This window comes from Taudactylus pleione, unplaced genomic scaffold (genome assembly GCF_031769625.1).
Source record: "Taudactylus pleione unplaced genomic scaffold, aTauple2 ptg000169l, whole genome shotgun sequence".
Lineage (NCBI taxonomy): Eukaryota > Metazoa > Chordata > Amphibia > Anura > Myobatrachidae > Taudactylus > Taudactylus pleione.
The window spans coordinates 1,956,386-1,980,995 of NW_028284571.1; the positions used below are offsets into that span (position 1 = coordinate 1,956,386).

Below are 24,610 nucleotides of genomic sequence, written 5' to 3' on the forward strand. Positions count from 1 at the left end.
CTTTTACCCATCATAAGATGTTTCTTGTGTGACACCTTGGCAATGAGACACCTTTTTATAGGCCATCAGTTGGGACTGAACCAGCTTATATTAATTTGCACTGACAAGGGGCAGGATTGCTTTCTAATTACAGATAGATTTCAGCTGGTGTCTTGGCTTTCCATGCTTTTTAGCACCTCCCTTTCTTCATGTGTTCAATACTTTTTCCCTGAGTCATTTCACATTATTACACATAACTTAATTTATGGACATCTATGGTTTGATTTCTATACATGTGTGGATTGCATTTGTTGTTGCTGACATTTGGTGAAAATTTCATTACAACAGCCCCATTAAAAATATATAAAAAATATATTTACTGAGGAAAATGTTGAAGTGTACAATACTTATTTTTCCTTATATATATATATATATATTGCCCTTCTGCTCCACGGAAGATTTCTGTCCTCCCTGAGCTCGCCTTAGGACACCTGCGTTACGGTTTGACAGGTGTACCGCCCCATTATTGTTATTATTATTATTATTATATTCTAATAAGGTTTATATGATAATAATATATACCATGTTTGTCTGAGATGTCACAGTGCAGAGAAGTCCTTTCCCCTGCTGCGATTACAAGTGTCCTGGCGTAGTCAGTTGTGTGGTAGGACTCCAGGAAATGCTCTGTAGAAAGTAGGTAATATCCTGCTCTGGAGGGAGGTGTGCTGCATGTGATATTCCATACTTCTGTTGCACCCACCATAGATGAAATTAACCGTTTCAATGGCAGAATTCTACAGTCACAAGCCCACAGATTGTCTGATAAATCGATGTGTGCGCTCAAAACATGGCTATACAGGAAGACCAGCGGTGAAATGCTGACAAGTTCATTGCTACTGAGCTTCAGAATCTGTGGATATACAAATAGTTATTATATATTAACACCATTTAAATACACATTAACATCGGAAGTGTTTTCCTGCTTATTGAGATATATAATGTGTCTTCACTGTCTGAATGATTTGTTTGAAAAATAAAGGTGTCATTGGGGCATATTCAATTGGGCGCAAGGTTTAGTGAGGAAAAAACCTTGCACCCAATTTTGGTATCCAATTAAAAAATATATATATTTTTTTTATATAATTTTTTTTTTCACTCTGAAAACCCAGCGCTGCATAAAAAAAAAATATAACAAAAATTAACTTACCTGCCCGGGGGTCTCTGAGGCTCCCGGTGGCCTCCCCTCCATCTTCTCACTGGGGAGGGGGCTACTGGGAGTCCCAGGGCAGCTAGGAGGCTCCAGGGAGGCACAAGGGCTGCTGTGAGATGTAGTTCTCCCAGCGCCCATTACGAGAGGCATACTCACACTGGGGGGGGTGCACACACATACTCCTGCACACACTCACTCATAAACACTCACACACACTGACATACTCACCACTGCTGCAGTAGACTGGGTCTCGACACCGGATGCTGAACACAGCACTTCGGAAGGTAAGTATTACTGACTAATTAAGCTAATTGAAAACTTCCAATTTCTTAATTAGTCATTAGGAGTGGTGCCGCCGGGGTCCCAGAGAATTTCCTGACCTTGTTCCCTAAAATCGTGGACTTTAGGAAAAATTGGACGTGCTATGGAGCTGCACAAAAAAAAACCTCCCGGCATTCAAAATAGGGAAAAACATGCACCTAATTGAATATCATAAATCCCACACCTGCAGGAAATACCTCGGAGGTGCGGGATTTATTGCCTTTCTCGCCCCCAATTGAATAAGCCTCTATGTGTGCACTTTGTTGGAAGGTGGTCTCATTATGGAAAACCTCTTCAACGTGACTGGAAGATCATTGCTTCTGGGTTTTTTTTCAAAACATTATGCAATTAAAATAACCTTGCTGAAATGAAATTCATTAAAACCTTTCCTAAAAATGTAAAACGCTAGGAAGACTTTCCTGTTGACTATATGTGAATGAACATCACCAGCTATTCCTGATGCCATCACTTAACTCAGCGTTTTTCAATTACTGTGCCATGGCACACTAGTGTGCTGCGAGCGGTTGTCAAGTGTGCCGCAGCGTTCTGCTCAGCGCACTTGTACTGTAGTGCGTTTTATTCCTGTGGAGACCAATGTAGTGTGTATTTTTTTATGTTGGAGCCAATGTGTATTGTTTTTCATTTGTCACGCACGCTGCATCGCCGGATGGTGTGCCTTGGCAATTTAAAAATCTTGTGTGTGTGCCTCGAGCTGAAAAAGTTTGAAAATCAGTGACTTAACTCATGTTCTCTGTAGTGACGGCTCCAGAAATTAAATAAATTTACCTAACTGATGTAAAATGTAACCAAATGATGGCTTCAGTTACTTGTTTTCAGCTCATCCTTCTGAAATGTTTGCAAATGAGAGTAGTCCGAGTGATAGAATCTGTGTGTGGCTGTCTCTAATGCTGGGTTAACACTAGATAATATGTCATCCGATCAAGCGGATCCTGCCGACATATTGTCCACATCGGCCAGTGTGTACCCACTAAGAGCGACCACACGCGCTCCTGCGGGTCGTTCATCGCATCGTCAGATCGAGCCTACATGCTGCTCAGTCTGTCAATTTGATGAACGACCCCATACTTGTGGAGGTAGTTGGTAAATGATAAATCGTGCGGTTGTTCACCAGGTCGCGCGGTATCAAATGACCGCATGATTTGTAGTTCATCACATCGTGCATAGGCCGGGTACACACATCGTCTAGTGTGTACCCGGCATAAGGCCAGCTTTGTTATTTCAGGGATATGTACAGGCTTAATTTAACTTTCCTGCTCCACAGGCTGCTTTCTTCTTATTAACAAAGAGATCCATGAAGCCAGCTTTCCCCGGGTTTCATCCCTATAATATATGATTATATGCAAGTAAGTGTATTCTATTGGTCACTTCAAATAATACCGACTTTGCTGGGGGCAGCCAGGTGGGCACAGAGAAGGCGTGGTGGCCGGGAAAGTGGGCAGTGCCCACTACCTGTCCGCCTGCCCGCCCCTCCCCCGCTTTTATTTTTATATTTATTTATATTTATTTTTATTTTGTTTATTTTCATTTTTGTGGAAACAACCCCTGGTGGGATAATAAATATATAAATAAACAGTTACGTTTAAATTACACTATTAATGTAATAGAGAAAGCTATAGTTTAAATGGGAGGCTTTCCAATAAAGTCTTATCAGCATTTAAAAATGTTATATGTCTATTTATTTTTATTACTATATGTATTTTTAACATTGGTGTAGATTATGTATCTGTATGCTTTTATTACTTTCCACTTCAGAAAAGCAGTGTATATAAAGGAAGTAAACAGACCTCTTAATACATAAACAGAGAGTAAGAAATACCAATCTTATGATACAAAGAGATTCAGATGTTTTCAATTTATTATATAATTAATGGGATGCCGGGAGGTAGCTAAGGTGGTACCAATGGCTATGGTACTCAGTCTTGAGAAAGTCCCGGTGATTGACGGGACGAAACGCGTTGACCTCATCCAGGCAGACGAGGTCCCCACACTACCACTGATTGTACATTGCATTGCAACCTTCCGGCGAGTCTCCCGATCATCTGACCGCTTACCTCATACAGCTCACCGCTATTCCGCTCACAGCAGCCTGCAACTCCTCCGGGGGTGGCTCCACACAGCCAAACACAAGCAGAGCCAGGAAAGACAATAGCGTGGACACGCTATACAAGGTTTACCAATTTCATTGCATAAATACTAAGTTTACACACAAGTGCGGATACTACTCTCACACTGAGACGCCAGTAGTGAGGATACGTTCTTACTAGCGGAACTCTGCTGCTTACTATTGTCTGTGGCTTTTATTGACAGTGGAAGTGTTGCTAAAATGATACATGAATAGACACAGAGGGGCATATTCAATTACCCGCGGGACCTCTCCCGCGAGTAATTAATGGGTGAAACTCCCGCGGCGCGGGGTAAAGCTATTCAATAGAATAGCTTTTTCCCCGCGTCCAAAAAACAGGACTTCCACGCGAGAACACACTGATTCCGCGAGAACTGCGGAATCAGTGCGTTAATATTGCTCGCGCGAGGCCGAATAGGGTGGCCTCACGCTGATTTTACCTCGCACCTACATGAGGTGCGAGGTAAAATCAAACAGTGGGGACTCGCGCGCGGGGTCTCAGGGACACCCGCGCGTGGAATCCCCGCTAATTGAATCCCATCAAGCGCGTCAATTAGCCGCTAATTGAATATGCCCCATAGTGTCTTGGGACCGCTGTTCATTTCAGATACATTAGTATTACACTATCTAAAGTTTTTCTCAGCGATGGTTAAACTGCTGTTCACCATCCTGTGATTGCAATCCATTTTTCATATTTTTATTTTGATTCTTCATTTATTGTTTTTAATTGTTATAGGTTTATTATTGATTGATATGTGATATATGTAATACATTTTATAATTCACACAAGCCTCCTATTTACCAACAGATAGCAAACCTACTTTTATATTATATATATATATATATATATATATACACTGTGTTATTTACAGTGCTTAGCGCAGTAAACGTTGTTTCAGTGATTTTTTCCAGCAGAGATTGTGATCTCTAGGGTTCTAACTAAATCCGTATTACTTGCAGCAAGCACTGATTTGCAATTTAGGGAAAAACTAGCGCCAGGTTCCTACAGTGATTACACTGCAGGTTATATTGATATAAGTGTATTCTATTGGTCAATTCAAATAATACCAACTGTGCTGGGGGCAGTCAGGTGGGCACAGGGAAACAGGGAAGGCGTGGTGGCTGGGAAAATGGGCAGTTCGCACTACCCCCCCCCCCTCTACAGTGCTGAGAAGACAGGCATTGTATAGTGGGGAGTGGGGCTACGATTAAGTGAATCAGCGCAAATCGCATCATTACCCGGACCACTCGCTTGTACTCTGGAAGTGGGCGGCCGCGGATGGGTGTGAGCGGGTGGAGGTTGGGCAGTGGGAGGGAGGGTGAAGGTAGAGGGGGGGGCCGCAGGGAGGAGCAGGCATGTGGAGGGGGTGTGGGTGCCCACTTTTCTGGGTGGCCGGGAGCGCCACTTGATTTTCCTGGAGCCACCCGGCCATTCCGGGAGAGTGGGCAAGCATGCTTCAAATGTTATATAAAGTGGCCTATAGAAGAATTAAACCCCCTAGAAAATCAACAGATTCATCCAACCAACCTGAGCATCCTGGGGCAAATCTGTAAGATATAATGGGCAAAGCCAAAGCCAAACAGTGTGCAAACCTGGTAGGAACTTACCTCAACTGACTTAAAGCTGTTATTGCAGCAAAAGGTGGTTCTACCAAGTAGTAGTCTGCTGTCGTTGAATACTTTTGCAAGCAGCATTTTTTTTTTCATAATAATATTTATTGAAATTTAATACAAAGAAATGGGGGTATAAAAATTAAAGAGGGAAGGAAGGGGAGCCAGGCATTTTGCATATCAAAAAAAAGTAAAAAATATACAAAAACATTACACAACTAAAATAAATATAAGAAAAAGAATATATAAAATAAACAGAGACAAGGTCTAGCAGTAATCTAACCCGACAAGATTCTGATTGAGGGGCACAAAGAACAGTAATATCCACAGGAGCACTATATATAGTAGAGTGTCCCTATTCTTCTCTATATTCTCCTCATCGGAACTATTTCATATGCATTGACGTAGCAGAGGAGAAATATTTACAGTTCATTGTTTTGATTAGAAAACATTTTTGGACTTTATTCTCAATAATTGCAATGCTGGGTATAGAAGCGGTCTTCCACATCTGGGCGATAGAGGCCTTGGTGGCTACTAAAATGTGACCCATGATATATATATATCTCCACGGGACAACTTCCTAGATTAGAAATAAAATAGAGCAATCAGCGGTTCTACAGGAATACGCATCCATACCACTTTGCTACCGTATATACTCGAGTATAAGTCGACCCGCATATATAAGCCGAGGTACCTACTTTTACCCAAAAAAACTGGGAAATCTTACTGACTCGAGTATAAGCCTAGTGTGGGAAATGGCAGCAGCTGGTAGTGCCCCCAGTAGTAATTCCCCCTGGTTGTGCCCCCAGTAGTAATCCCTCCTGGTAGTGCCCCCAGTGGGAATCCCCCCTTTCAGTGCCTCCAGTAGTAATCCCCCCCGGTAGTACCCCCAGTAGTAATCCCCCCTTTTAGTGCCCCTTGTAGTAATCCCCCACTGGTAGTGCCCCCTGTAGTAATCCTCCCCTGGTAGTTCCCCCAGTGGTAATCACCCCTTTTAGTGCCCCCTGTAGTAATCCCCCCCTGTAGTAATCCTCCCCTGGTAGTGCCCCCTGTAGTAATCCCCCCCTTGTAGTTCCCCCAGTGGTAATCCCCCCTTTTAGTGCCCCCTGTAGTAATCGCCCACTGATAATGCCCCTTGGTAGTGCCCCCTGTAGTAATCGCCCCCTGGTAGTGCCCCCTGATAATGCCCCCTGGTAGTGCCCCCTGTAGTCATCGCCCCCTGGTAGTGCCCCCCTAGTAGAGAGAGACGTGAAAGATAAAAAAAAAAAATCACTTACCTGAACTCCCGCTCCTGGTCCCGCCGCTGTCCGCTCCTCCGGCCGCTTTGCATGGGAGAGACGTCGTCATGACGACGTGTCTCCCATCACCCACTGCGGGAGCCGGAAGATGGCTCCCGCAGTGGGAGCAGCAGCAGCCGCTGAGAGTCTGACAGACTCTCAGCGGCTGCTGATTACACCAAACACGCAGCTGCCAGCTCCGGCGGCTGTGTGTTTGGCAGTGTGTAGCGCTGACCGAACTCCGTCCGGTCAGCGCTACACTTGACTCGAGTATAAGCCGAGGGGGTACTTTTTCAGCACATTTTTTGTGCTGAAAAACTCGGCTTATACTCGACTATATACGGTAATCATTAGAAATACTGCTGTCCAGAGCAGCCGAAGCAAAGGGCACGACCAGAAAATATGAAATATATATCCCACACATCCACAATTCCTCCAGCAATACAGAGAGACAGAAGGACAGATTTTGTGTTGCCGCTCTGGGGTAAAGTATGCACTCTGAAGCTGTTTATAATACATTTCTTAATGATTAATGCACTTAGTGTAAAACAAGAGCGGAAAATAATATCCCACTCTTCTTTCGACAGGACCTTAGCTAGGTCCCTCTCCCACTGAATCTGGAAAGGCAATTTCCCCCTTTTACTATCCAATATCTGATGTTGGTACCAAGATGCTAAATCGTTCTCTACGAATATATCACCCAGGTAGGAAAGACCACCTCCAGTCTAGGATCCTAATTGCAAATCGGGGATCAAATTAGTTATAGTTCTTTTGGACAAAGCTGGAGAGGGTAAAGATATCACCTCACTAGAGGAAACCAATTTATGCCAAACTGATAGTGTAGTTTGAAACCCCTTGGAAAGACCGGACCAAGAAGGGACTGCCGAAGGAGGCAACCAGATCAGGGAGAGGAAAAGGATGCATAAACTCTCTTTCAATGACTACCCAAGGTTTGGGCAAATCAAGTTGCTTGGCTAAGGAGGCAGGCCGGGTGGTATTTTTCAAGATCTGGAAAGGCGGCTCCCCCAGCAAGTATGGGAAGGGAAAGAGTACTTCTCGCTATTTTAGGTTTAATCCCTTTCCAAATGCACCTTATGAGAATCTGATACATTTTTTTTACAAATAGGCTTGTGGTAGGGGTCTAGGTTTGGTACGGAAAAGATACATGAGTATGGGAAGTACCATTTAAGCAGCAGCAATTCGGCCCAACCAAGACACCTCATGCATCATCCACTCCCTAGTCAGACTCTCAAAAGCCTTCAATAAAAGGCCATAATTGTAATCAATGATGTCAGTCTCTGGCCAAATTAACCCCTAAATATTTAAGTGATCTGGACTGGCCATCATCTGCTTGTGCCCCTGGGTCCCGACGGCAGGTGGGCGGGACCTTGCGGCCCATGGGTGGGTCAGGGGCATGTCCCGCCCCCCTCCCCACAGATGCCGCTGTGTGTGTACAGGTGGTAGCACAGCCAATGTGATATGACTGTGAACGACGCAGTTCACAGACATATCGCCGGTACACACTGGCCGATCAATTGATCGGCCAATATATCTGTCAGTGTGTACCCAGCTTTAGTCTTATTAGTGTCTAACTTATAAAACGAGACTGCTGCATACGCATCTAAAACAGAGTGCAATTCAGGAAGGGACACTTCCGGACGTAGCAAACATAATAATATGTCGTCAGCAAATAAACTGATCTTATGTGAGAAGTCACCAAAGGTAGGGCCACATATAGACTCCAGGGACCTAATCTTTTAAGGCAGAGGCTCAATTGCCAATGCAAAAATGAGAGGTGAAAGGGGAAACCCCTGAAGAGTGCCATTGATCATTTCAAATCTTGAGGAAAGACAGCCATTAACATAAACCTTAGCAGATGGGAAGGTATATAGAGCCAAAATGGGGTCAAGTATTAGTGCCAAAACATTGTAAAACAGTTTGTAAATACCCCCAATGCAACCTGTCAAATGCCTTTTCAGCATCTAAAGAGAAGATTAACAATGGTACCTGAATGCAATCTTAATATTCTATAATGTTGAGAACCCGATGTGTATTGTGTGGGGCCTGTCTGCCCATCACAAACCCAACCTGGTCAGGCTTATTAATAGCAGGTAAAAGACGACACAAACGATTAGCTACTAATTTAGCAAAATAATTTAACATCAGTATTTAACAAAGCAATAGGGCGATAATTGTGAACAGATATAGGGTCTTTACCCAGTTTAGGGATAGCTATTTCATCTCTAACATCTCCTTTGGGAACTGTTTAGTTTTGGTGACTTCATTAAATAGTGACAGCAATACTGGAGTCAGATCAGCTTTAAAAGTTTTATAAAAATTATAAGGATGACCATCTGGACCAGGCACCTTCTCAGATGGCAAAACAAGCAGAATTTTTTTTAAGATTAAATATTATTTTTGTACAGTGCGCTCCTCTCAGTGGATCTGGGATTTTTTAATTGGGAGCTGATATTGCTGAGGAGATTACCACTCTCCTAAATTGTACATATAGAGAATGAGGATAGCTAGCGCTCACCTTTATAATGTGTATTTAATAATGTTCTATTAGTAATATCAATAAGCTTGTAGATATGGTCATTTGTATTTTAACTGTTTATTGTGTGATAAATATGATCCATAGCCATAAGTGAATTGTGTTTAACTTAATTGAGTGTAATAAATATCATACACAGTCTTGAGTAAATTTTCAATGAATTAATTGAGTGTAATAAATATCATACACAACCTTGAGTAAATTTTCAATTAATAAGGATTTATTCAACTGATTGCTTAAAATAGCTATACATATATACAAACTATTACTTTGGTTAGTTCATAAAATGTAAAAATATATATACAGACTATTACTATGGTTTATAAATAACTCTAACAGACAGACTTACAAGGAAACATAGGGGAGGGGTAATAGTGTGGGGGGTGGGAGATAGATCCAAAATATATACTATAAAAATAGTTATAAAAAAATGATGCAATTAAGATTAATAATAATATAAAAAATTTTGAAAAAAATCCAATTGCTGGAGTTCAATTTAAAGCAACATATAATGTTCCTCAGTTATTGATGTAGACCAGCGGTGGCCAACCTGTGGCTCTTGAGACACATGCAGCTCTTCAATTGTCCTGATGCGGCTACCGTGCCGGTTGCCCTGACAGACACAGACTGCCTCCTCTGATGGGCGCGCAGCTGTTCAGAGGAGGCTCATCCTTTGTTGAAGCAGTCTGCTCCGCTCTGGAGGAATGTAAGGGTGACGTGGTGACCTCACGTCGCAAACAGGAGGTAGAGCTCAACTTGTGACTGAACATGCAGCCACAAGGAGGACGCGGTCGCAGACGCCAGGGCCTATCTATGTGACACAGACAGTCTTCAACAAGGTAAGAGCTGTGAGGGTTTTTTAATTGTTTTTTTTTTTTCATTTTATTTGTGACGTGGGGGGCTGGATTGGCCCGTGCAGTGGGAGGGAGTTTGGGGGAAGGTAGCTGGACTGGAGCTGCCCAGGTAGAGGGGGGGAGGGGCTGGAGTGGCACATCACCACATACCCGCCACGTTGACGAGCTGTCAGCTACTGCAGAGCTGACAGTACATAGCAAAACTCTTACGGCTGGTCCGGCTTTCAGTGTATGGCTTGATACAAAACAACAGATGTGAAGAACTACCATGGTTCATATCATATTCACACTGGACACAAAGTAACTGTCTACATCAATAAGTGAGGAACATTATATGATGCTTTAAATTGAACTCGAGCATTTTTTTTAACGTAAATAACTTTTATTGAAAAGAAAATTACTTTTTATTTTTTTGAGGAGGGGTACAGAAAGAAAAACATGTGGGGAGGGGTGAATATAGCATAGTCAACATATATGGGATATATAGATTACATAATTATACATAGGATCAACAATCAGTATTAATCTGTCAAGCAAAAAAGAATGAAAAAAGGACTGACATTGTTAATCAAGCCAATATTGAGTTACTATAAAACATCAGGAAGACTCATCCTCATTTAAACTACATTGGAGGGGGTTAGACTGAGAATTCTGTGACAGAAATTGAACTCCTTCGTCTGTCGTCACATTCATGCCAAGGCATCCAACGCACAAACCTATAAAATGGTGGTGTGGGGTGGGGGAAGTTGTTTCCAGGATTGAGCAAGAGCGGCACGTGCCGCTATACAAATATGACCCAAAACATATTGATGATGAGGTTGGACCGCAGGAGGGAACATGTTTAACAGTGCAAGGGTTGGAGAAGGAGACAAATCTAAGTTTAACACTTTATTAGCCATATGAAAAACCTCCACCCAAAAAACCTGCAACAAAGGGCATGACCAGATAATATGAGATAAATGGCTTACTTCACCACATTGTCGCCAGCAATATGTAGAACATGAAGGCCAAAATATATGTAGCCTGTCAGGGGTAAGATACAACCTATTTAAAAGCTTTACATGCATTTTGGAATGATTTAAGCAACGGAACATAAGGTAGGTTGAGGAAAATAACTTACTCCATTGGCTATTGGAGAGCGTCAGCCTCCCAACGCTTCTGACCTTTGATTTGGGTGTAGGTACTAGCTCTATAAGAACTTTATACCAGAATTATATATCGCTTCTGGAGCCATGGGTTTTCATGCAAGCTATGACTGTAGTGGCAAGTGGGCATGGAGGTGCCTTAGAACTAGGTAAACTATTGAACCAGTGTTGAATTTGAAAATAATGAAGTAGTTCAGAATGAGGGAGAGAGAACTTTCCTTGAAGTTGAGAGAAGGTAAGCAGATCATTGCCATCTAAAAGGTCTCCAAACAACTTTATACCACTTGTGTGCCAACGAGAGAGGTTGAGGCGAGGGACAAGTTTAACAATGGCTCGTAGTGAGAGGGCCGAAAGCTGAGGAGGGAAGCTAGGGATTTTAGACACTAATTTATCCCACACCTGAATAGCGGCCCGGGTGGGGGGGGGGGGGAGAAGGCAGGGAAACTGGGCGTAGCAATATGGGGTCCATAAAGCATACTCCAATGGGAAGGCTGAGCAAGCCAATCTCTCCACAGGGACCCAACGGGAGACAGAGGACTCTGTAATCCAAGCCTTTATTTGAGCCAACAAACATGCTTCATGGTATAGAGTGAGATCAGGGAGAGCGAAGCCACCTATAGACTTTTAGAGGATCATCCTAGTGCATGCTATCGTAGGAGGAGAGGATTTCCTCACATAGCTCAATAGTATAGAACTACATTTATCCAAAAATTCTTAGGAAAAGTATATGGGATAGTGCGGAATAAATACATGAGTTTGGTCAAAAGGGACATTTTAAAGGCAGATAAACATCCTAGACATGAAATATCATACGTAAGCCACAATTTAGTCAAAGCCCCTAAGCGTTCAATAAAGGGGGGGGGGAGTTTACTTCAAAAACCGAAGAAGTGGAGGGAGGGATGTTACTTCCCAAATAACAAATGAAAGCAGTTTGTCAATTATATGGGTAAGAGGAGCGTAGGGTAAATAAGGAGTCGGAGAGATTTACTGGGAGGGCATCTGTCTTAGATGTGTTTAATTTATAAAAAGAGGCCTCACTGTAACGGTCCAGGATGTAATGTAAATGTGGAAGTGAGGAGAGGGAGTCAGTAACAGAAAGGAGGACATCGTCCGCAAACAAGCAAAGTTTATGTGAGGTGTTGCCAAAAGTTACGCCAGGGAATTACGTGTCAGGTCGGATCTTAGCAGCTAGGGGTTCTATGGCCAAAACAAAAGGGTTCTATGGCCAAAACAAAGGGAAGAGAGGGCAACCCTGGCGAGTGTCGTTACAAATTGGGAAGGGGTCCGACAGAAAGCCGTTACCGAGCACATGAGCAGGCGGAGAACTATATAGTGCCAGAATAAAGGACATAATTTGGCCGTGGAATCCAAAACTAGAAAGTACTTCTCGCCAATTTAGATGGTCAAAAGCTTTTTCAGCATCAAGCAAGAGCAAAAGGAGACCCTTGTCATCTGGCAAGGAGTCAATCAGGTTAAGTACTCTGTCAAACGCCTGCCTGCCGGGCACAAACCCAACCTGGTCAGGGTGGATCAAGGAGGGTAGAAAAACATTAAGGCGAGTGGCAATCAATTTAGCGTACAATTTAATATTGCCATTAAGTAACGTGATGGGGCGGTAGTAGTGACAGTATGCCGCGTCCCTCCCAGGCTTAGGTAGATGGCCTGGCGCTTATTCATATATTTGCAAATGTATGTAACTAATACCTCTGAATCTCTATTATCATGTAGGATTGAAGTATTTTTTGTTGATATTGCTGCAGTGAGCTGGAGGGAATCTTTTTTTTTTCTGTGGTTCAGTGTAAACCCCGCCCTTTACAAGCACCTGTGCAAAGTCATTAAGCTGATATGAGCGACCACCATACTTTTTGTTTGGTGGAGTAACTACTTGGGCTTCATTAGTGAAGCCGTTAGGGCCGGGAGCCTTGTCTTTGGGGGGGACCTAATAGCAGTAACTACTTCCAGAAAAGACCAGGGAGTGTTTAATACTGTTCATCCGTCAGTCAGGGTAAACCTACATTTGTCAAGAAAGCGTTAATGGACGATAGAGAGGGTTGAGGCATAGCGGGGTCAAAAGAAAGATTATACATTTGGGCATAGTAGTTGGTAAACTGATTTACTATCTCCAATGGATTGGAAAAGTTAGCACCCACAGGGGAAAAAGTATGTTTAATCCTATTCCTGGCATGTAATGCGTACAATTTACGAGCCAACATTTTACCAGGTCTATTAACAACAAGGTAAAATTTCTGATGCAACCTATTGAGAGTTATTTGCTTACGGGCCATGAGAAGTTTCTGCAATTGGCTCCTAACAGCGGACAAATCTTTGTGGAGGGATTTGGAGGGGCGTATCTTATTCCTATCTTTTAAATCCTGTAGTTTAATTTCTGAATCAGACTGAAGTTGCAGATTCCGTTTCTTAAGTTGCGCATCCGCCTGAATAGCAGAGCTCCTAACCACAGCCTTAAGGGCACACCAAAAATGTATAACAGATGTGTCAGAGGAGCGATTGGAGGCCATGTACCCAGAGCTACAGTCGGCTATACACTTCATCACCTGATCATTCAACAGATGGGGAGATAAACGCCAGGGGTGTGGGGGTACCCGAAAACGGGCAATATCCCAACACCACATTAGCGGAGCATGGTCTGACCAAGATATAGGAAGGATATCTACCGGGCCAGAATATTGAAGGGTCCATTTAATTTATCACACATAATAAACTCTATTCTAGAATAAGAATTATGTACTGTTGAAAAATAAGTGTAGTCATGACCTGTTGGGTTTTGAACATGCTAAATATCATATAAGTAAAATTCAGTTAATAGGTTACGGAAAGCAACAAATGGTCCTATTTGAGATGGAGAAGTGGCAGTTGAAAAATGGGTAGACTTATCCATTTTAGGGTCTAGCACTAGGTTAAAATCCGTTGTAACTATGAGGACATCCTTACGGGACTTTTGTATGGTTTATCACATTTTACGTAGGAAGGATATCTGGCCAGAGTTGGGAGCATAGACAGAAACAATAGTAACCAACTTTTGCTCCAAAAGACCTGTCAATATTAGGTACCGACCCTTTTTATCATCCAATTGAGAATGAAGAACAAATGAAATAGTGTTATGAAAAAGGATGGCAACACCATTTCTTTTAAAAGGGCCATTAGCAAAAAAGCCCTGCGTATACCACTGGTCTCTTAGAACCGGGGAGCCCATAAAGGTAAAGTGTGTCTCCTGCAGTGCTACAATATCCGCTTTCTGCTTATAAAAAAAAGGACCGTGCCATTCTACGCTTGTTGGGGGAGTTTAGTCCCTTAACATTTAGTGATATGGAGCGCACCATTCAAGCACCAGGCAAGGGACAGCAAATTCCCACAAAAAACTGAATGAGACAGAGGTAATACACAGGCCCGTCAAAAGCCGCACCCGGCCCCGGTAAAAAATGGGGCGTGGCCTAATCACGGGAAGCGTGGCCACACCCCCTTAGGTAAAAAAAGAAACAGTTTTGCAGCGGCACTGTGCACTGGTGAGAGTAGCGCAGTGAGCCCTTTCAGTCCGGCGCATAACCAGTGGGGGGCGCGTTCAACTTGATGGCTCCCCCCACAGGCATAGGAGACTGCTATGGCTGCTTCTTAGCAGCCACGAGCAGTCTCCCAGTGCCGCCCAGCACACATCAGCGTGTACTGGGCTGCTGTGATGTAAGAGGGGGGGAGCAGTGCCGGACCCAGGCCCCAGCTGGACCCCTCCAGCAAGTCTGGGCCCGGGTAATTTGTACCCTCTCCCCCCCCCTCTCAGCGCCCCTGGTAATACACCAGAACCTATATAATATCCCAAAAAACAAATAAATAAAAAAGGGGAAAACAAGAGGAATGGAGGAAAGGGAAGAAAAAAGAAAACCAAAATGACCCTGCATATTGGGCTTGCATAAGTGCTGCAGGGGTATGGAACAAATGCAGCAGTATAAATACGAGTGGGGGAAAAAAGGTGGCCTGGCGCCACCACCCAAAATTTCCACATTTCCAAACAAGTCACAGGCAACTAAGCATATCTAAATCAGACATAGTATGCATTAAAATATGTTAGAAATAAGTACATAGTTCAAACAGTAAAACACGATATGAACATAACAGTGAACCATCACAGTAACTTACGCATCCAAAGGAAAAACATTTATAGAAAACATATAAAAAGTCCAGAGGGATGCACTGGTGATAATTGAGTCCAGAGGAGGTTATAATCCTGAGCAGAAAAGTAACGCTCATGTGGATCATTCGGCCCAAGTGGAAGGCTACTTCTTAGGTTGAGAGGGTAATGAAACAGAAATGTCCCAGTCCGACAACAGCTTAACTCCGGTGTCTAGTGAGGACACAACGTAGGAAGAGCCATCATGAGTGGTAATTAACTTCACCGGGAACCCCCAGCGGTACTGAATATCCTGAGCACAGAGGGCAGTCATGATAGGGGCAAACAATATCCGTTTAGAGATGGTCATCGCAGAAAAGTCCGGAAACAGTTATAAACCACCAAGTATATCTGTGTTCCTAACAGATCTAGCAGCTTGGAGGATGCGTTCCTTAGTAGTGAAGAAATGGATGCGCAGAAGAGTGTCCCTAGGGAGAGAAGAGGATATTGACCGAGGCCTAGGGAGGCGATGAATCCTGTCGATAAGCAGATCTCTTTCAGACTCATCAGGTAGCAATTTGTGATACAAAGACGTGACGTAGTGTGATAGTTCCGAAGTAGTGACAGAGTCAGGAATTCCACATATTTTAATGTTGTTTCTCCTGGATCGGTCCTCCATGTTGGGAATCTTTCCTTGAAGGCCTCCAGTTATTGTTGCTGTTGGTCATGGGCTGTAATGAGATCGTTGTGGGAGGCCACCAACTCCTCCATCTTTTGTTCCAGGTGATCTGTGCAATACCTGATCACAACCAACTCTGTTTTCACCTCACGAATGGTGGCTGTTAGGTCTTGAGTAAGATCTGTCTTAAAAGCAGTTAACACTTGGCAGAGGGTTATAACTGTGAAGGGAGCATCGGAGTCAGAGTCAATTCCAGAGATAGACAGCAGGTCAGAAGCACCAGTCGCAGCAGGACTACCCCCAATATTAGGAGTGGAAGTCCCGGGTAAGAAGTGGGAAGTGCGGGCAACCTTCCGTTTGGGGAAGGTTACTCTTGGTGGGAGTACCCCCTTAGCTCTCTTAGGAGGCATAGTAAAATATTGGTCAAAGAAAGAGTGGCAATATAGTAATATGATGGTTCAGAGAAAATAACGGTTAAATATGCATATAAATCATGGGTAGTGGACTGTGAAGAGAGGGATCACATTGTCAGCAGAGTACCCAATGTGGCCCCTAGGGTGGAAGCTGCTGCTATCCGTGAGTCAATACAGAAAAGTATTGAAGCACTAACAAAACAGGAATGGCATTGATATATTATAGTGCTTCAAGGTCTAATCTCTATGAGGTCAACCACAGCAGAAGTAAGACATGGGTCTGGGGCAGACACAGGCTGTGTTCTAGTGTAAGGACAATCCAAGGCTTTACTTCAATTAATCCACCACAGACACACATGGCTGAATGTGGCAGTGTGATCCAACACCCTGCAGGTATTGTAGGGGCCCCTTGGGAATATAAATGTATCCAACACTAGCTGCCTGGCCAGGGAGGATAGAGAGCAGTGAGGGGGGAGAGGATGGATGACTCACTGTGTGCTGCCTCACACTATCACAGCTTCCTCCTTCAGCTCACCTCCAGTGCTGGGTTACCACCAGGCCAGGGGGAGAAGATGTCGTCCACGATACAGGCTTATGGGCGACCGGTAGTACCCAGAGCTGAGGCTGATATGCCCATACTTGTGCGCCGGAAGTGAATCCCCAGCAGCCGCGGGTGGCTAATTGAGGCTGTGGCTTATGAAGGGGAGACAGGCAGCAACCCACAGAGACTCTCAGAGTTTCTCCCGGCTCAGCGACCACCACCTCCACTGCAGCTATGTATATCACAAGGACTCCACACCTTAGGGCGCAGGGTGAAGGCTGGATGGTAGATAATCCACTAAATATTGATCCCACACTGCAGGAGCAGATACAGAACATGTCTGCCCGGGTCTCCGCATCTCCGGCTAGGCCACACCCAGCAAGCAGCATTTTTAAGTTTTTATTTTCTTTCTTTCTTTTTTTAATATATAGACAAATAATGAATTGTGAGTTTAAATATTTACTTTAAAAGCCTATTGGTGCGCAATAAAAATATTGTCTGGAATAATCTGTGTGTCATTTGTAATACAGACAAATCGGATTACTTTTCATAGGTTTGTATACTTTTGAATTAAAATTATATATACTGTATATATGATATACAGTGTTGGCATTCAGAATGTCGGCATTATCTGAATCTCAACAGTGACTATGTTGACATTACCCGTTTATGGTTAGGCTGCGGGTAGGGCACTAACAGTACAAAAATGTTATGTCAGCATGCACAATCACCATTTTGTACCTCACTCGTATATATATATATATATATATATTGGAGACCCAAATACTTTGACCCACCCTGCTTTATTCAGAGGCCCTTCTGGTTGTGACACACCCACAATCTGTGGCCCCGCTGGCTATTATGTCACATACACAATCTGTGCTACCTATGGCCCCACAATAAAAAAGAACAAAAAAAAAACAGGATTGTTGTGGGGTCACTAGTTATTATAGTAAATAAAGCTTAATAATAACATTACATTACACACAAATCTAATCACCTGGAGATTCCTAAGGTCTCTGAAGGCATCTGGATGTATTGTGTAGATTCTGTTGCTCCCCAGATCTATTTGCTGAAGATGTGTACAATTTGTAAAGTCATCCCATTGTATTTCTAGTATTTTGTTGCCCGATAAGCAAAGGGTCTGCAGAGATTTCAGAATCCCCATTCCTTAAATGGAAGGAAAGGTGTTAGTAAATTCAACATACACTTGCTTTATTTATCTGTGCTATGCAAAGTGCTTTTTACATTTGCTTCCTTGAAATTTTCTTTTTCATAGAAATAACTTACCGTGTAGGGCGACTGCCGATCCGTCGGCAGACGGATTGTGCTGTTACCACCGGCAATCGTGCGGTCCCTGCTGACCGCACGATATGCCGGCTCCCCCCTCCTCCATCTCAATGGGATCGTACATCGCATCCCAGATCAGATGAACCTGCGGGAAGATCTGGGGATGCAATATACGGGAGAGGGCAACACAATATCAGAAATGATATCATGCCCATACACGGCACGATCTAGGTGCTATATCGTGCCGATCCATCGGATCGGCACGTATAGATGGATCGGCACGTATATCGTACCGTGTATGGTGGCCTTTAGTATGTATTCACTTAGCTTTGCTTTGTTAAACTTCTACCTATTGTAATAAAAGAAAATAAGATTCTCTAATATAATAAGATTCAATATTATTTATTGGTAAATTCTGGGAAATGGCACTAATCATCCCATTTGAATGTATATATCTCTGATTCATTTTTTTCCACCAAGTTTATAACAGCTACATTCTCGGGTGAGGTGCAATCAGGGAGATTGCTAGATTCTTCAGGGAGGCACTGCAGGTGGGGCAGATGTAAAATATGCATATATTTAGATTTGGGAGAGGTGTGTCCAAGCTCAAACCTAAAAAGCAGTGTAAAAAAGCTGTCCAGCATTTGTGGACTATGATAACACAGGAATATGTGGATGTAGCGTTCCCGCTAGGCTGTTTTAGCGGGGCGCGGTGCCCTGCCCTCCTTCTGGAGGGCAAAAAGCACCCTGCCCTCCAGGAGGAGGGCAAAAAGCGCCCTGCCCTAACAGCCTGCGGGAGCCGTTCTCACCCGCGGGACGCAGTGTCGTGCAGGTGGACAAGCATGCGGTGACCCGGTCACCGCCGTAGAATAGACGCCGGGCGCATGCGCCCGACATCTATTCTCCCTTTCTGCAGCGCTTGGGGGCTGCCCGGCATGTCCGTAAGCGCCGGGCACGCCCCCAAGTATGACGAAAAGGGGACGCGTCTTATAGACACGCCCCCTTTTCATAACCACGCCCCCTTTTCGGCCACGCGCGCGCCTTTGATGGGCGCACAAGATTGCCCTCTCTAGCTCCGGCGCCCTGCCTGCCGCCAGAGCTAGAGGGAACACTATGGATGTGCATATTCCTTCAGCAATTCACAAATATATGCATGCTTATGTTACTTTCTTTTTCTTGCACTGAAATTTTGAGTATATAGAAATGATTGAGAATATATATATTAGTTGTGCGAGTTGCAGAAGGCCGCATTTGTCGAATGGCCTCAGGCCTAGAGAGGATAAGGTCTTCCCTTTCTCTCTAAAGTAAGCAAGTGTATGTCTGATGCAGCAGCCATCTTGTTTGATATTTTAGCTAAAAGCATGTTAAATGATGTATTAAAAAGTATGTAGAGATTAGTGTTTTATTTCTTTGCAGGTGTGATTAACTGCAGAGATATGTATAGGTTAAACTGCTATATACATTGTTCTAGCAATAAGAATTATGGGTTTAAATTTATCAGTTTTAACATGTGCAGAATAGCTGACAGCAAGTTTCACTTATATAAACAAAATAGTTAAATCGAGATGGCATTTGTCTGCAATAGTCAGAAATGAAGGCTAAATGTGCAATTATGTTAGAATTCTACATGGGAACAAACAGATAACACAGAATAGTGTCAATATTATGGCTAAGACACAAATGACCAAAGAGGGCCTAGTAAGTACGAATATTAATTAAATTAATAGTACCCATTGGGATGAATTGGAGGTATATACAGAATTATAGTAAAAAACTCCCCAGAGAGGGAGGGGGGGGGAGCAGTCAGAGAACAGAGGAGAGAGCACACAGCAAGGGTCTAGGGGTGCCGTTGCCGTACGTAAGTAAGTATTCCCTATTGCTGTTGGTATAACTTATGATTTATTGCAGTAAGTCTACATGAGCAAAATATATGTATGATTAAGCTGTCTTTAAGTAAAAGCATTGTCATTTATTTTAGAATCTGTTTTGAGTTAATTATTTCATTACTCTTTATAACAAGTAAGGTTTGTAAGTAATCCAGAACACATCGCGCTATCAACTACATGCAAAATCAGACAGTATTTACCCTGCATGCAAACAATTCAATTACTTGCACCCCTTTGATTGTCCAGGTACTTGCACTTGCTTTGCTCCCAACTCAGAATCAGCTCCTATTTGTGGGTGCTATGGTGCACATGAATATTATATCATCAATACATATAAATAAAATTGTCACTTTGTCTGAATTGTAACATTTGTAGGCGATTTAAACTTAAAAGCTGGGTAACGGTGCACCCCAGCAAAGTGCTGTAATGATATAGGCCTATTTCAGCGCCGTATATATTACACTATTTGTCATATGACGACACAATATATTGTTACATGCTTAATGTAACAACACCAGTTCATGGAATCATCCCATTGGATGTGCAGAACATTAAAATGGGAGGATGCTATGAACGAAGGGTAAAAATGACTGATTGGGGGTGCATATTACACATTATATATGTTAGTGCAGACTGGCCAAAAGTACAAAGATTGCCTAATATATCGTATAGTGTATACCTCATTTTAGAAGTAAACTACTGAGTTGATTTTGATAAAACCTTCACTATTCTATTTGGTAAATATCATCGCATCCGTACTCGTGGAGGTAAGTAGTAACCAAAAATTCTAATAGTAGGTAGGGCCATGTGGCCTTGTGGAGAGTGGTGGGGAAGGCACAATCAATGATAATTTGTGTTACGCTGCTGGTTGTGCAATCGAGCTCCTACACAATGCAAGTATACGCCAACATAGTGTACAAAGAAGCATTACAATAAAAACTAATATCCTTTTAGACCCCTACCTATACTATTAAACTATTTCACGAGGGGTTTAATTACTATGTAGAAATGTACCATAAGCACATTATTTGTTTGTAAACAAGGAACTGCAATAAATATATATATGCTTAGGGCAGAGATTCCCAAAACGTGGTCCTCAAGGCACCCCAACAGTTCAGATTTTTTCGAGATACCCATTGTTGAGCACAGGTGGCTAAATCAAATGAAGCTGCGGGCAAAATATATGTACATAAGAACTCGCCCCATACACTTCCTTGTAGACTCGTATGCTCTCGTCATGCTATTATGGCCGTACAGCTTCACATGCCACCACATATGCTTGCTAATTAAAATATGATAACAAGCTGTTCTATGGCCATTTACTGTAGAGCACTGCAAGGCTCAAGGTAGACTGTATTTTTGGAGCCATATGTATAAAGTTGGCTACAAATAGTGTAGATAGTGTTTGTAAAGTATGAATGTATTATGTACATAATATATACATACTGTATTTTAGGGAATGACAACATTAGATGTCACAACTAAGAATAACAACTACCACGTAGTAAGAGAATGATGCTTTATAGTTCTTAACACATGACACAGTATATGTTCAAAAAATTATTTACGCCCATAATAACAGGAAATTGCAAATTAGCAAAAGAAAAGGAGCAGTGGAGGTTTTTCCCAAGGCAACCAATCAGATTCTAGCTGAAATGTAACAAGCACATATGAAACGATAGTTAGGATCTGATTGGTTGCTACGGCAATACCTCTACTTTTACGACCTTTAAGTAGATATACCCCCAACACTCAAAATACTACAATATAAGAATGATGATGGCTATCCGGCCACACACAAAATAAACCGGCTATGCCTATCCCCTTCTGCCTGCAATAATGTCAAGTTCCATCCAGCAGTTATAAATAATGTCCCTGATTATATCCTCTCATGTTGTATACAATATCCTCTGCAATATTCTTCCAGTACCCATATAAAATAACAAATATGCAGTAAGTTTCATGTAACAGCTCCATGTAAATAATACCTACTCCTTCCGGCCCTCATATGAGAGAGAGGACATTTCCCCCTCACCTTTGGCTCTTAAAGTACTAACTCAGGACCTCACTATACTGATTACTGAGCTACCGGTCCTTCCACTAGGTGCATAGCGCTGACTCCCACATTGGGCATCAGGGTTGAATGATCAAATGATATCCAGGTCTACATTTCAAATAGTAAGAAGTACAGAAGTGTAATAAATACAGCCTATCTCAGACAGTAACAAATTCCATTTGTCCTCTTTGGGTTTGATTAATCTCCTCTCTCATGCGACCTCATGCAAGTCTTATCCTCCTGTAGATATCATTTTGGTATTATTCATGATGGGCCCCAATTTCTGGTCCCCTCTGCCCCTTCCTTTCTCTTTCTTTCCTACTCTCAACTTACCCTCAGTCTCCCTTAGCTGGCTCTCCCCCCATAAAAGCACACACTTTAATGTCCACTTTAATGTATATCTTCATTATACTTATACCCCTTTACATGCCTGGAGTTTATTAGCGTTGTCATTTGTTCTACTATTCAATGCTGTTGGTACTAGACAAGCTGTTGGTATTCTGTATTAATCATGAAAATTATGTGTTTAAAAAAAAAAAATAAGAAGTACAAGAATATACGCAATAGAATAAACAGTTAAAGGTAATATGAATGATCACAAGGTGGAGACATGGAACGTAGAGGTTGGTGTTCAGTGATCATCACAGTACATGGAGGCTGAATGTGGGAACCAGTGCCCTATGTTAGCTCTGTACATATTTCCATTACCTGACAAGCAGCAGCTATCGAGGACATCTGACAACTTAGCTGCCTCTGGCTGTGCTGGAACATGACACCACCCATAAGTGACCACAGTCCACCTCACCTCCCATAGTAGCCTCAGGAGTTTCTATGCTAGAAGTTACGCCCTTGGCTGTAGGATAAATTCACCTTAACATGCTGCTGTTTCTTACCTTTTGGAACACCAGTAAGTCTGTTTCTGTCAATCACAAGGGTCTGTAGAGAGGACAGAACTGTGTGTTTCTCATCCTGCTGACCATTCATGTTCAGTGAAACCTGTACGATCTGATTATTACTGACATTTAGTGTTTCCAGAGATGAGAACTTGTAGAGAACATTCAATTGTAATGAGGTCATCTTGTTAAAACTGAGATCGATGTGTTTCATGGTCCTCAGTACCCTTAGTGAAATGGGCCAAGATGGCACATGTCTCTGATTCTGGTTTAGAGGTAAAACATCTCCAAGAGTGCTGATCCCAATTGAAGTGCAATTCAGAGATTGCATGTTGTCCCACTGGCATCCAAAATAAGGGGAGTTGGGTTCCTGTCCTCTTACAGTTCCAGTGAGAAGAGATATCACCGCAAGCAGGCAGAAGCTTCCCATGATACCTTACTGAGCAAAGACAGAACAAGAGAAGCTAAGCAAATAAAATCTGGCACCAACCAATCTCATTGTACAACAGCATGTGTCTCTGCAGCTAATGCTAGCTATATATACCAGTGACTATGAGTGATAAGCCCCAAGATTTAAAGCTTTGTCTCTTGTGTAAAGTCAGTGCATAGAGTATAATAGAATAGTATAACAGAGTTGTTTTATGGCCAGGTCTGTTTTATGGCCAGGTCATGTTGGATGGTATAGAGTTCTATGTATCTTTAGAGTGTAATAGTATTGTACTATAGTACGGTCCAGTGACCAGGTCATGTTGGGAGGTGTAGTGTTCTATGAATCTATAGAGTGTAATATAATTATATTATGGTCAGGTCATGTGAGGAAGTATAGTGTTCTATGGGCCTGATTCACTACCGATCGCAACTACAATTACGCACGCAATTGTCCGATTGTTGTGTACTGCGCATCCATATGCAGCACAGTGCACGTGCACGAACCGGCCACTGCAATCTGGACTACGATCGCAGTGACTACGTAGAACCATTGCAAAGTGTCGGAAGTGCCGTTTGTGGGAGGTGACGGGGGGGTGGGTGGTCAGAGAAACACAGGTGTGCCAGTGCATTTGGACGCCATTGCATGGGCATGCATAAATTATATGCCGTACACAGCCTGAGCACTCATAGCGTGCGATGAAGTTAGCAATTCCTGAGTACGGTCAGAGCTTGTGAAAATGTTTTTTGAGGCTGAGATGGTACTCGATTGTACAGATGGTTTTGCAGTCTTGCTAAACATTACGGATGTGTGTAAGGTAAAGTGGGTGTCCTTATGTTGTGCTGCGACGGTATAGCGATCGCAATGGATTAGCATACAATATCACTTGAACTGCGTGCGTAATCGCTATTGCGATCGGTAGTGAATATGATAATTAGGTGTTGATTCCTTTGTCTGTATACTGTATAATTGCATTATGATCATTTAGAGAAGATAATGGTTTTTATGTACCTTTGTCTATATACAGTGTTTCTCAATATGAGGGCGGTCAGCTGTTCTTTCCAGCAGTGTCCCTGAAAATTGTTTTTGCATATTGACAAATGTAATATCTATGTATCTGCTCTTATCTGGCGTTACAAACTAAAGCTAGTAAAGAATACCTTTGCGTTATATTGTTGTCCGGCTTTGGACTGCAGAAAAGGGAATCTCGA

At 42.8% G+C, this 24,610-nt stretch overlaps 1 protein-coding gene across 1 annotated transcript in view; it reads right to left on the reverse strand.

Moving 5' to 3' along the window:
* Window positions 1–23,402, reverse strand: part of LRRC66 (leucine rich repeat containing 66) — a 33,128-nt gene extending 9,726 nt beyond the window's left edge. Inside the window, exons 1-3 of the mRNA XM_088475291.1 lie at window positions 22,973–23,402; window positions 17,848–18,017; window positions 562–889 (exon numbers count right to left, since the gene is read on the reverse strand). Of these exons, the coding sequence (XP_088331417.1) occupies window positions 562–889; window positions 17,848–18,017; window positions 22,973–23,402 (928 nt within the window). The remainder of the gene's footprint in view (window positions 1–561; window positions 890–17,847; window positions 18,018–22,972) is intronic.
* Window positions 23,403–24,610: the final 1,208 nt, after the last annotated feature.